This window comes from Nannospalax galili, unplaced genomic scaffold (assembly GCF_000622305.1).
Source record: "Nannospalax galili isolate Female #2095 unplaced genomic scaffold, S.galili_v1.0 scaffold974, whole genome shotgun sequence".
NCBI classification, from domain to species: domain Eukaryota; kingdom Metazoa; phylum Chordata; class Mammalia; order Rodentia; family Spalacidae; genus Nannospalax; species Nannospalax galili.
The window spans coordinates 2238035-2250639 of NW_008335438.1; the positions used below are offsets into that span (position 1 = coordinate 2238035).

The following is a 12605-nucleotide window of genomic DNA, read 5'->3' on the forward strand; positions in this document are numbered from 1 at the left end:
TCCCAGCTGAGGTTTTTGGCAGGTGGAAAGTCAGCCTGCCCGCAGAATATTCTCCTTTTTTCTAAGTTGCCAGGCAGCATTTGTGAATGAGAATATCGCACACAGAGATAGAGATCTCCCAGGAGTTTTGAAAACTAGACATTCCAGTGACACTAGGTACATACTCATGCAGGACTTGTAAAGGGTGTGTGTGTCTCCCCCATCCCATGACCTATCACTTTGTACCTTCTCTACTTTACTGGTGTGCTGTGTGCTGGCTAGAAGGGGGAAGGAAGGGAGAGAAAAAGAAGGAAGGGAAGGGGAGGGGAAAGGAGAAGTGAGATTGTATGGTTAGTGCTCAAACATAGTGTAAATGTTGAAGTAGTGGAGCCAGTTTGGAATGGACCAGTCCCCTGTCTCAGCACCCAAATTCACAGGGACATTGGAGTCCCTCCCTTTCCAAAGCCCCAAGACCCCAGAATGTCAGTCTCTTTCATGCCTAGGGGAACAGGAAAGGAAAGGGGTCCTGGCCTCTGCTCTAACCCAGACAAAATCTTCTGGAAAAGGGGAAGGATAAAATTTCAATGAAACTTTTCACAGATTAAAAAACAACTGGATCCCAAGCAGGAGTCCTACTCATTAGCTCTGGCAGTATACACTGGTATTTAGGGAAATCCAGTTGCTGGAAGTTGCATGTATCTATAGGCACGGATATATTTATATTCTAAATTCATTAGGGTTTCCTAAATGCAAAAGCAATTCTGCTGTCACAGAGAAACAGCGTGGCAGAATATTCGGCAGCCGGGATTTTAAATAAAACATGCCTTTTCTTCATAATTAATGTAACAAGGTTTTCTGGCTTAGGGCTTGGCAAATATCCCAGGGAAAAATGGTGGGGGATGGGGCTGATGTGATGCGCCTGTGATTGACCCAACAAACAAGTTCCTGGAAGACTTTGTGTTGAGAGGGCTCTCCTGGGTCTGTTCCTCCTTCACGGTGTGCCTAGCGATTTTCAAGACGATGATGATGATGATGATGATGATGATGATGATGATGATTAATTAAAAATAAAACAAACTCATTGAAAATACTATCTAATAATAGCAACAATAATAATGCTATCGGCCATTTATTGACCTTTACGACATGTTTTACACTATTGAAACTTCTGGATAAGCCTATGAGGTAGGATCAGTGTCTCTCTGACGACACAGATAAGAAACTAAGCTACAGAGAAATTGGATGGAACAGAATTCAAACCTATCTATCCAAAGCCACCTTCTATGCTTATAGCCTGAATTCAAACCCATCTATCCATCTTCTATGCTTAAACCAAGGTGACATGGGTGGCCATACCAGGTTCTCTCCAAAGACTAGGGGTCTGTTCAGTGTGAAACCAGAGGTGTCAAGCTAGGCAGTGGTCTCAGGATCCTGCTTACTCCTGGGCTTTTACCAAGAGATAAAGTTGGCTTCTTCCAGCAGTTTCCCTCTCAGGCCAGGAAGCTTGACTTCCTGACACCAAAAGGATCAGTCTTACCAGATAACTAAGTCCAAACTTTAGATCAGTGCATTCCAAACTTTGGTCACAAATGAATAGAAATTCTGCCACAGTCCAAGCTCATGTCTTAATACTTCTGTTAAACAGACTCAGCTTTACCTACCTAGATTTATTATTTTTTTTATGTGTGCGAGTATATTGCCCGCATATATGTAAGAGCATCCATGTCGTGCAATGCCTATGGAGGTCAGAAGGTAGCATCAGATTCCTCTGGAACTGGAGTTACAGATGGTTGTTAGTCACTATGTGGGTGCTGGGAATTGAACCCAGATCTGCAAAAGCAGTCAGTGCTCTTAACAATGGAGTCATCTCTCTAGGCCCTACCTGATTTTTTTTTAAAAAAAATTTATTTACTATTTTTATGTGTATGAATGTATTGCCTGCATGTAGGTAAGTGCACCCATGTCGTGCAATACCCGCAGAAGTCAGAAGAGGCTGTCAGATCTCCCGAGACTGGAGTTATGGACAGTTGTTAGCTGATGGCTCAGCAGTTAAGAACACTGGTTGTTCTTGCAGAAGACCTGGGTTCGAATCCCAGCACCCACATGGCAGCTAACAATTTATTTTTAAAGGACATTGCTTCTCCTAGCAATGGAGAATCACGGACTACAAAGCAATGTCACTGAGTGGGGAAGGGAGGGGTGGGGCAGGGAGGACTGACAGAAAGCTTAGGAAGGACATGACTGTCTCACCCTGTACCCTCATCACTTCATGCCCTGGCCAGGCATCACAACTCAGGTAACACCAGTGGTTCCTGTGCCACATTGTAGAAACAGCAGAAGAGCAGCCAGCTTCCATGCTCCCAGCAGTAGGCAGCTTCTTTGATGAAACCCTGGGCCACTGAGGCAATGGGACAAGGAAGCCAGTATGGGAACACATGCCCACTCAGAGAGCCTCAGACTTGGCCCATTTTTGTCTACTCATTGTCCATTTCAAAGTGCTTCCTGATGAATTATCACTTCCAGAAAGAGATTTTTGTCTCTAATCTCTGTCCTTGATGGCTTCCCTCCCTAACCTTCAAGCCCTCTCATCCACCTCTACCCCAAGTCTGTTTGACCCAAGTCTCTGAAAAGAGCCCCTTGTATGGGTATTTTTCAAGGAGGGCTCACCTGAAACGAGATCCATTGAAAGGCTAGGCTCACTTTGAGCAGCCAAATGCATGCCAGTGAAATCAGCTCAGCTGATATTAATCAATTAATTGATTTACAGTGTATATGCATGAGTGCACATGCAAGTGGAGGCCAGCGATTGACGTGGAGTGTCTTCCTCTGTCATTCTCCACCTTCTTCTATGAGACAGGGTCTCTCACTGAACCTGGAGCTCAGCGATTCAGCTGGAATGGCGGGCCAGCAAACTTCAGGGATTCACTTACCTCCGCCCCCAGAGTGGGCTTACAGGCAAGCCCTGCCACCATCCCTAGCTTTTTATGTGGGCTCTTGGGGATGGGATTCAAGTTTCTGTCCTTGCATGGCAAACACTTTACTCACTGAGCCATTTCTCCAGCCCAAGAATTCTTTTATAACTAAGGAAACTGAAGCAGAGAGTCGATGGAAAGATGAGCTCTGAGTCTCCTGGGCTGGGTACTTCATGCCTAAGAGATCTGGCTGTAATCCAGGTGTGGCCAAAGGCAAACTCACCAGGCACTGATTTAAAATGTGTTTTCTGAGTCCACCTGCACCCGTGGGGCACTGCAGGCTCCAGCTCTCCACAGGGTCCCTATGCGCTACATTTTAGAAACAAGACTTTAAAACAGAAGTACTTCCGGGTCCACTTATGTTCTGTTCCTCCCTGCCCTGCTCCTGCCCATCTCTGCCTGCTATTGCCACATGAAGCCACCCTCACGTAACCGGGCAGGAGCCCACTTGGGCCAGCTTTGGGCAGTGGAGCAGGGAAATTGCTCAGAGTCCTTCCGAGCCAGTCATCGGGGATTAATGTCAGACCAGCAGACCTGAGCTTCATCCTTCCAAGTTCTGCACAAGCCATCTTCCTGGTATCGGTTTCCTCCCTTCTAATTGAAAGATCCTTGGCTAGCTCCTCTCTATGTCGGACTTTGCCCAGGTTTCCAAAACAAAAACCATCTACAGAGACCGTGAGCCAGGGCCTTCTCCTGGCTGGAGCATCCACATGTTCCCATAAGGGCCTTCCCCTCCTTCTCTGAATGCTGAGGTAAAGTGCAGCCACAATAGGCCAGCCAAACCTGAGTCAGCACTGAGCACCCTTGTGAGTCAAGGATAGACTCTCACTGCTCCACACCAATCACAATGGCTCTCGTTTCTTCAAATGAAGCAACAAGTTTTGTGGTTTCGATGTGAGGTGTCCTCCACAGGCTCATGTGTTTAAACACTTGGACCCCCAGTTGATGATGCTGTTTTAAAAGGTTACAAACAGAACCTTTGGGACATGGAGGTCTAGCTGGCTAATGTAAGCACTAGGGGCAGGACTTGAAGGCTGTAAACCAGTCCCACTTCTGACCCAACCTCTCTGCTTTCTGATCCTTCTAATATATGATCAAGCTTTGTGGCAAGCTACTGCCACCACAGATGGTCAGAGCTGTGCCAGTCATGATGGACTGTATGCCCTGAAACTGTGAGCCAGTATAAACACTTCCTCCCTTAAATTGCTTCTTGGGTATTTGGTCACAGTGATGTAAAAGTAACAAAAACAACAAGGGTTGGTGAAGATGTGAGGAGCTGGGACTTCAGGCATCCCTAGTGGGAATGTGAAGTGTTGCAGCTGCTATAGAAAACTGTGCAGCCATCCCCAAGACAGTTAAAGATAGAATTACAACCTGACCAGCAATTTCATGTCTAGGGATTATCTAGAAGAACTGAAAGAAGGGACATGAACCAATATCTGCAGAGCATTTTAATAGCAGCATCCTTCCTAATAGTCAGAGGGAATGAACAACCCGTGTCTCTCAAGAGATGAATGCATAAACAAAATGGGTAGGTAGACGGGGAGGGAGGTAAGGAGGGGGAGAGAGAGAGAGAGAGACAGAGAGACAGAGAGAGACAGAGACAGAGACACAGAGTGAGACAGAGAGACAGAGAGACACAGAGAGAGAGACAGAGAGAGACAGAGAGACAGGGAGAGAGACACAGAGAGAGAGACACAGAGAGAGTATAAATTCAGCCATAAAGAGGAAGGTAAGTTTGATAGATAGTACAATATAGAAAGACCTTGAAAACACTGTACATAAATGAAGCCAATCACAGAAGGACAAAAGACAAGATCCCACTTAGATGCACTGTCTGGAATAGACAGGGGCAGAAAGTAGAAGTCATGAGGGACTGGAGAGGGAGTTATTGTTTAATGGATACAGTGGCGAAAAGTTATTCTGGAGTGGTGAAAAGGTTTAGGGTACACGGACAGGCAGTGGGGATGATTATGCAAACTGGTGCCACTGAACACTACCCTCACTAGTAGTTGAAATGATAAATAGCATGTCATCTATATTTTACCTCATTTAACAACAGGAAGTACTTGAGTGAATGACCTTGTGCAAAGACTCTTCCTGCAACAGATCAGGTGGGCAGCATGAGGCAGCTCTTGGCTGATGACCTGGACCCTGGCAACTGTTGTCCTATGCCACCTCCATCACTTGCTCTGGCCTTGATCTCTTTGTCCCACAGTGAGGATAAAGAGAGCCCTGTTCCTGTCCTCTATTCATCCCAGCAGCTACATCCTTCACCTAGTCATGGTGTAAGCACTTTCTCCCATCAGGCTTTCCCTAGAAGCAATGCAGTACCTCCCTGGTGGTCAGCAACATCTGGTCTACCACCAGTATGTAGTAAACACCTCACGAGGAAGGGTGACTGGGAAGCAAGTCTCAAGTTTACAGACCAAGAGAGTGATTTCTCTGATGCTGGCCCATTGTGAGCTGTGCCCTGAAGGACAGAGCCTGCCCCTTCTCTCCCTCTACTGCTTCACCACTGCCTGACAACATTTTTCAGCAGATGCAAGTCATTCCTTGAACACATCAACTCAGATTTCCAGGCTTTTATTTTCAAGGATTGGACGTCTAGGATGAGAAAAGACCCGAGTTGAAGTAACCACTGGATCAGAGATGGGGCACATAGACAAGGCAGTGATGCCCCCACCCTAAGACCATTAAAGTATAGACCAAAAGACTTGGAGATACAGAAGCCTTCTCCCTCTCTGCCCCTCCCTCTCATCCACTGCCCTCTCCCTAGAAGGTCAGATCTTGAGATAAGTCCTCTGGTTATGGGGGAAGTTTAGCATTACCAAAAGACTGTTCCTGACCTTGGGAAGCTCAAAGTCCTGGGTCCTGGATTCAATAAGAAATCAGAGGGTGGAAGGACCAGCAGTTAGATCAGAAGTAATTTTCCTAAGTCAACAGCTAAGAATTCCTTTCCCACATGTGGGAGGAAACTGTGCCAGCCTTCTGATGAAGATTGGTCAGCTGTGATCACGTGCTGTTTAAATCCCATTGAAATTAGGATGGAGGTGGAGGGAGGAATGGGCAGCAACTTTGCATCCTTTATGGTTGACAGAGATGTTTGTTGAGATGTGTTGGCCTCAGTGAACTAACTCAGGCAAGTGATTTCCTTTCATGTTTTCCCAGATAACACTGTGCTCTTTGTGACCTTTCAGGCCTGGATGGGATGTTAATAAAACTTCCCAAGAACAGGAGCTTTGTTATCTTAACCTACCCCCAACCCTGCCTCTTCTCTGGTGAACCCCTGTATCTCCCTCTCCATCCTACCTCTGCAGTGTGAGGATGTTGTGGTGCCCTCATCCCTTATAGCAAGGGTAGATAGGAACAAGGACTCTAATGGAAGACAGCTCTCTCAGAGCTATTTGGGGTAACTTGATCTCTACAAACCTCAGTTTGCTCACCTCGAAAATGGTCATAATTATGGTATTGGTATGATCAAGTGCCATATTCAGTAAATGAGACAACACAAATATTGCACATTTAGCAATGTTCCTGGCTCACTGTCAGCAATTCATAACTGAGAATTTCATTCTTCCTTCTTCTTAGTCACCTCCTCAACCCCACTTCCTCCACTAACTTTTATCTTTGAATTTTCAAGTTCAAGAGTAAGGTTTCCTATTATTCCCCGCCTGTGGAAAAAGAGTAGAATGATGGGACAGGCGGAGCAAACTGGTGCCCATTCATCCTGCTTTTGACACAGTGGCAGTTAGTGCTCTGGATGCAGCAGTGTGGGTCCCATGTGGTACCCAGATACCCAGCCAGGTGCTGGGCTGCCACCTCATATCACAGCCTCTCTGTGACTGGACACAGAGGGTCACAAAGTGAGTGTGGAGTCCTTGCAGGGGTCCAAAGGGCAGGGAGGCTCTGTAGGGAAGCCTCCTCATTCCAGTTTGGTTTCACTCCAGTAACCATGCCTAGAAAAGACACTTCTGCCACCTGCTGGCTAAAGGCAGTACAGCAGAAGCTGCCCACAGGCTTCTTAAAGCCAAGACTTGGATCTTTAACACTGGCACAAGTCCTAGAGGGTTTTCCCCTGTTGGCTTAGAAACAGAAACGATGTCCCCAAAGTCCTCTGTGCTTTCCTGCTCACTGATTAGGGCTGATTCAGTGCAAATAGAAGAACTCAGATGGTATCTGCCAGGTAGAGAGACACAGACCCTAAGTTCAGTGGAGGGAAGGTGAGGCACGGCAGGGAACCAGGGCCACAGAGAAGTCACTAGCTGCTGTGAGGGTAAGGGTGAAAGGGAATGACTTTTGTTTCCTGGGGATCCCCTCCTCCTGCCCTTTCTTCTGGCACCTCCTTTTCCCTTAGATGTTCTCTGTTCCCCCAGGCCCAAGAACACCCCTGGCATCCCCTCCACACATCCAAGTAAAACATGTCTCCCTGTGTCATTTCCCAAAGAAACAGAGTGGGCTGGGGGACTATAAGGTAATTAAACAGAGTCACAATCCCAATGGGTTTCCTTCCTTGCTTTGGAGCCCTTCCCTCCTCGATTTTTGTTTTGTCACTATTCAAACCTACCCCCCAAAATAGAGTCATCCAATGAGTGCCCTTTACCCAGACATATCAACAGCAGTGTTTTGTCAACCTATGCTGTCTTTCAGTCTCTTGTATCTTTTTTTGCTTTGTTTGCTTGTTTGATCTTTTCCAAATAGAGAACAGATATCACCCTAAATATTTTAGCATGTGACTCTTAAGAATAAGTACATTATCCTACAGACATGAACTATTATCATCCACTCAACTCAACATTGACACTATAATACTATATACTCTGTCTATATTTAAATCCCCCAATGGTTTCAACAATGCCCTAATCCAGAATGGTACACTGCATTGATTTGCCCAGCCCTCTATCTTTTTGCTCTTAAGATGCTGACATTTTGGTGGGGTCAAATCTAGTTGTTCTGTGGCGTCCCCTGTGATCTGTGTCTTAGGATTTGGATCTGTCCTGTTCCTCACAAGTAGACTCAAGAAAAGCATTTTTTTTTGTCAAGAATGCTATTTATTAGTGTGGTGTCCTCATTCCTCCATATCCAGATCCATTCTTTCTTTCCTTTTTTTTCTGATCTGCCATCCTCCCAGTTCTCAATATGGCTTAACAGAGAACTAAAGCCTGGGCTGGGGATGGGGGGCGGGTATCTGAACCAAAAGAATGTTTTCCTTCTGAGCACAAAGATCTGAGTTTGGTCCCTAGAATGTATGTGAAAACAGAGTGTAATGGTGTGTGTTTATAATCCCAGCTCTGGGGAGGTAGGGACAGGAAGATCTCTGGAGCTTGCTGACCAAGCAACCTACTTGTCAAGTTCCAGGCCAATGAGAGACCTGTCCCAGAAAAATAAGGTGGCTGGCACTTAAGGAATGACAGTTGAAGTTGTCTTCTGATCTCTACATGCATGCCCACACACATGCATGTACATCCTCACCCCCAGGGAACTCCCACACATGTGTACCTGCACATCTACATACAGAGTCTCTCTGTCTCTCTGTCTCTGTCTCTCTGTCTCTGTCTCTCTGTCTCTGTCTCTCTGTCTCTGTCTCTCTGTCTCTGTCTCTCTCTCTCTCTCTCTCTCTCTCTCTCTCTCTCTCTCTCACACGCACACACACACACACACACAGGACCATGGAAATGACTGGGGTGAGGAGGTGTCATACTGTTTGGGTAAAGGTCTCCTTGAAAAGATGTCATCTAAACTGAGACCTGGTAGCAATCCTGGAGGACGGTTTCTGGATGGAGGGAGCCATCAGTGCAGAGGTGGGAGGTGGGAGGAGCTTGGCTTGCCCCATTTTGAAGCCAGATGTGGCTGAAGTCCAGTAAGGGACAGTGGGAGGAGGAGCATGGGAAGAGACTTGTAGGTCAGGGTGGGTGTTTGAACTTTTTCCAAGAACAATGAGGAGTCTGGAAAGTTTTAGCATCTGGACATTCCTAATCCACAGGAAACCACTCATACTCCAGCATAAGTCTTAAACCTGTGACCTCTGAGTCTACATGCTCTGTGAGCAAGGCTAACACAAACCTCCTCCTGGGGTTGTCATATAAGGCCGTCATGCCATGAGCGGTCAGGCAGTAATGGACTGTTAAGATTTGAGCAGTACTCAGGGAAGCCATGTTCCAACAGGTGTGTGTATGAGTGATAGAAGCCTGCTGAGAGGAAGGGCCATGCTCTGTGCACCTGAGAAAGGGCATATTCAAGTAGGCTCCGCCTCCCCTCAGTAGGCTCCCAGCAGGCCTGGAAGTGGTGGCCACTGGCTGTGGGCAGCTGGGAAAGGTACTGGGGGCCCCGCTGGCTGTTCACTGTGTTCTACTGTGTTCCTTTGTTTTTCAGTTCTCCCTGAGACCTTTCATCGACCCCCCGGACCCAGGTGAGTCTGTCATTACCCTGGGCTTCCCTTCAGCCATGGGCTGAACTGGTGCTGGGGTGCAGAAAGTGCCTGAGCATAGCAGCACTGGATGGACCTTGGGGCTCAGCTGGTTCCAGGGCATCACAGAAACCTTTGAGAGTTTATCTACAAACACTGCAATCATCTAACACTTTACACAACTTCGAATTGCTAGTTTCAGCACCTTAAGGGAGAAACAGCTGATGTGGTTAAACACCCCGATTTTACTGAGAAAGAAACTGAGGCCCAGAGAGGAGAAGTAACTGGCTCCTGGCCATACAGCCATTAGTGACCAAGGAAGACAAGGTTGTGACTGCGCAAAACGTCACCTCATTGCCTCATCCCCTGGTAAGGAAGCCAGGATATTTAGACAGGGAGCCTCAGGATAATGATCCCCATGAACTACCACCTCTACCACTGACCTCAGGCTTGGTCCGTGTCTAGAAAACCTATAAGAATCTCAGGCTGATGTCAAGGGGCACAGGACTGGGAATTCATGGAGACCTGGTGGATGCTATGTCCTTCTGCATTGGTTTAATTGCGTCATAAGGTTGAATTAAGAGGGCATTCAAAGCTGGGCATGGTGGGATGAGCCTGAGGAGGATCAAGAGTTAAAGGAAGGCCTCAGCCATATAGCAAGTTTGAGGCCAGCCTAGGTTACTCAAAACAACAAAACAAAACCAACCAACCAAAAGATTGCACTGAAGCACACAGACTAGTGTGAAACCCAGAAAATAGTCCATCTGTGGTGGCCCAGTGGAATGGGCTTTTTCCCATAAACTGTCTGTCTATCCCAGACTTACCATGTCACCTTGAACCCTTCCTGTTTCCTCTCCCTAGTGCCCACATCACACTGGGCTGGCCAGCACTACTTCTGCCCTACTCTGAACTTGGGACAGAAACTTCATTCAGTACTACCTGGGGCCAGAGGCAGACATCCCCACAGGGAGGGGTCTGGGTTGTTCATCCACAAAAGACCAAAGTAGGCAGGCAGCCCATGGAGATGACAAGCATGGCTCAAGTTTGCATCAAGGACTTACTTGGAGCAAAGATGGTGAACAATGGCCAAACCTGGATCAGTCACTGATATTCTCCAGGAAAGAACAATGGATAGGGTGAAAGACTGTGGCATCTCAGAGCAAGTGATGCCAAGTCTTTGTCCCACCCAATTGCCTAGGGAATAGAATAGAAATGTGGGTCTCTATGAGCATGGATTGTGGAGGGAAACTGCATCCTTTTACAGAGCAAGGGAGAAAATGGAACATAAGGCAGCCCAACTGCTCTGAAGGGTCCCATTCAGACTCCACACATGCCTGCAGTCTAGAGACAGGTCAAGTCCAAGGTTGGAAGGGCAGAAGCTGGAAGGTCCATGTTTTCCCAAGCTTCAAGTGCACATTGCTCAAACACCAGTAAAGGGAATCCCGGGCTTGGGGATCAGAGTCATAGATGCTATGGGGTAAGACAGGGAAGGAGACAGGAGTACAGAAGACAGGACTTCCATCTCAAGTGTCTATAAGGTGTCCCTGCTCATAATCTTTCAGTTGAACTGTGGGAATTAAGAAACATCGTTTAGGGCTGGGGCAATGATTCAGTGGTTAAAGCGCTTGCCATGGTACCAGGTTCGATCCACAGACGGGAAGAATTCCCTAATATTAGCATACTCCAAAATTTGACTGAGCTGTGGGCTCTTAGGAGGCAATGAGTACCCCAGCACTGTGTATATTTAAGTTAAAAAAAAAAAAAGAAAAGAAAAAGGAGTGGAGAGTGTTGGTCTTAGCATCATGAGACACTAATCTGTATAAAAACTCTGCCAATAGCTTCTGCGAGTTTGGTAAGTAAATGAAGCGGGTTGGCCCCAGGCACTAGAGCCCATCTCAAGGTGCTCTGTCAGTCTGTGGCTGTGGAGTAAGGAGAGGTATACTGGTTGGGCCTTTCCAAAAATAGGTTATGTTTAAAGGCCATCAATGACTGGGCCCGTTGTACATGGGGGCTGTGCTTTGATGAAATTCATCAGCTCCCTGCATGCTTCCCATAACAGCATGTTGAGGAGATACCCTAATTATGACTGCAGGCAAGCTGCTTCCTTGGTTGGCCTTGTTGGGGACAGTACATGGTGAAGGCCTTGCTAAGCAGAAGGTACACAGTCCCCAGTGGGTGGAGGAGGAGGAATTCATCAAACAGCACAAGTTCTGCCCGTCCCCCCAAACAGGTGACACGTAGCCGGCAGGCCTGCGCAAATGCCTCTTCAAAGCTGCCTTGGCTCTGCCCAGCACCACAGGCTGTGCCCGTCCATCAACTGTCCTGCCGCCTGCCAGCGAGGCACTCTGCTGTTCTTGTCCCGCCAGACAGCCTGGAAGCATCACATGTTGGCCGACAGGACTGGGGTTTGAGGGAGACCCTCAGAGGAGCTGTCTGTGGCACAGTGATGGATGACGCCAACAGGGATGACATTTGGGGGAATTTTCATTCCTTTCCACACATCTGGAAAGCTCTTTAACCAGAGCAGCTGCAGAGTCCCCATGGCAGGAACTGTGAGCTCTTTCCAAGAGGCATTCACCTTGGACCACAGTAATCCTGGCCCAGGGATGAGGAATATGTGCTAACTGAGGATTTCTTGATGGGGGCTCCTTCCTGAGAGTCAAAAGTCAAGGGTGTTCTGAAACAGAATCCACAGAGGTGCCAGACTTATGAAAAGGCATTAGGTGGATGTGGGAATGGGGATGTCTCTTTGCCTTGGTTCTCCCTAATCTGTAGGATAGGAATAATGGTCCCCTTGTCACAATACTGCTTAGCAGTTGAGTGAGATTGTGCATATTTGCCTAGAGTATCTGACACAGAGAATATTCAATATGTAATAACCTGCTATTAGAATTATGCATTAATTCAAAATGCTCTTGCCATTCTTCCTAGTCTTTTCTAGAAATATTCTGATAAACTGACAGATCCACAGAATTTCTCTTTAAACCTAAAATGCTTCCAAGCACCGTCCTTTCTTCCCCAAAGTTTACCCTTTTCAGTAGCCCAGAAAATGTCTCAAGTAAGCTGAATTTGAACCTGAAATAGTTTCTTCTTCTGTATGTATGTGTGTGTGTATGTGTGTATGTATGTATGTATGTGTGTATGTGTGTGTATGTATGTATGTATGTGTGTATGTATGTATGTGTGTGTGTATGTGTGTATGTATATGTGTGCATATATATATTTTAAAAAGTGCTGTATTCATTATG

The 12605-nt window shown here is 46.8% G+C and overlaps 1 protein-coding gene across 2 annotated transcripts in view; it reads left to right on the forward strand.

The window, feature by feature from the left end:
- The window catches only part of Habp2 (hyaluronan binding protein 2), a 36288-nt gene that overhangs the window by 3664 nt on the left and 20019 nt on the right, over window positions 1-12605 (forward strand). For both annotated transcript variants that reach the window (XM_029562126.1, XM_017797414.2), the window contains exon 2: window positions 9324-9360. In XM_029562126.1, coding sequence (XP_029417986.1) covers window positions 9324-9360 — 37 coding nt within the window. The remainder of the gene's footprint in view (window positions 1-9323; window positions 9361-12605) is intronic.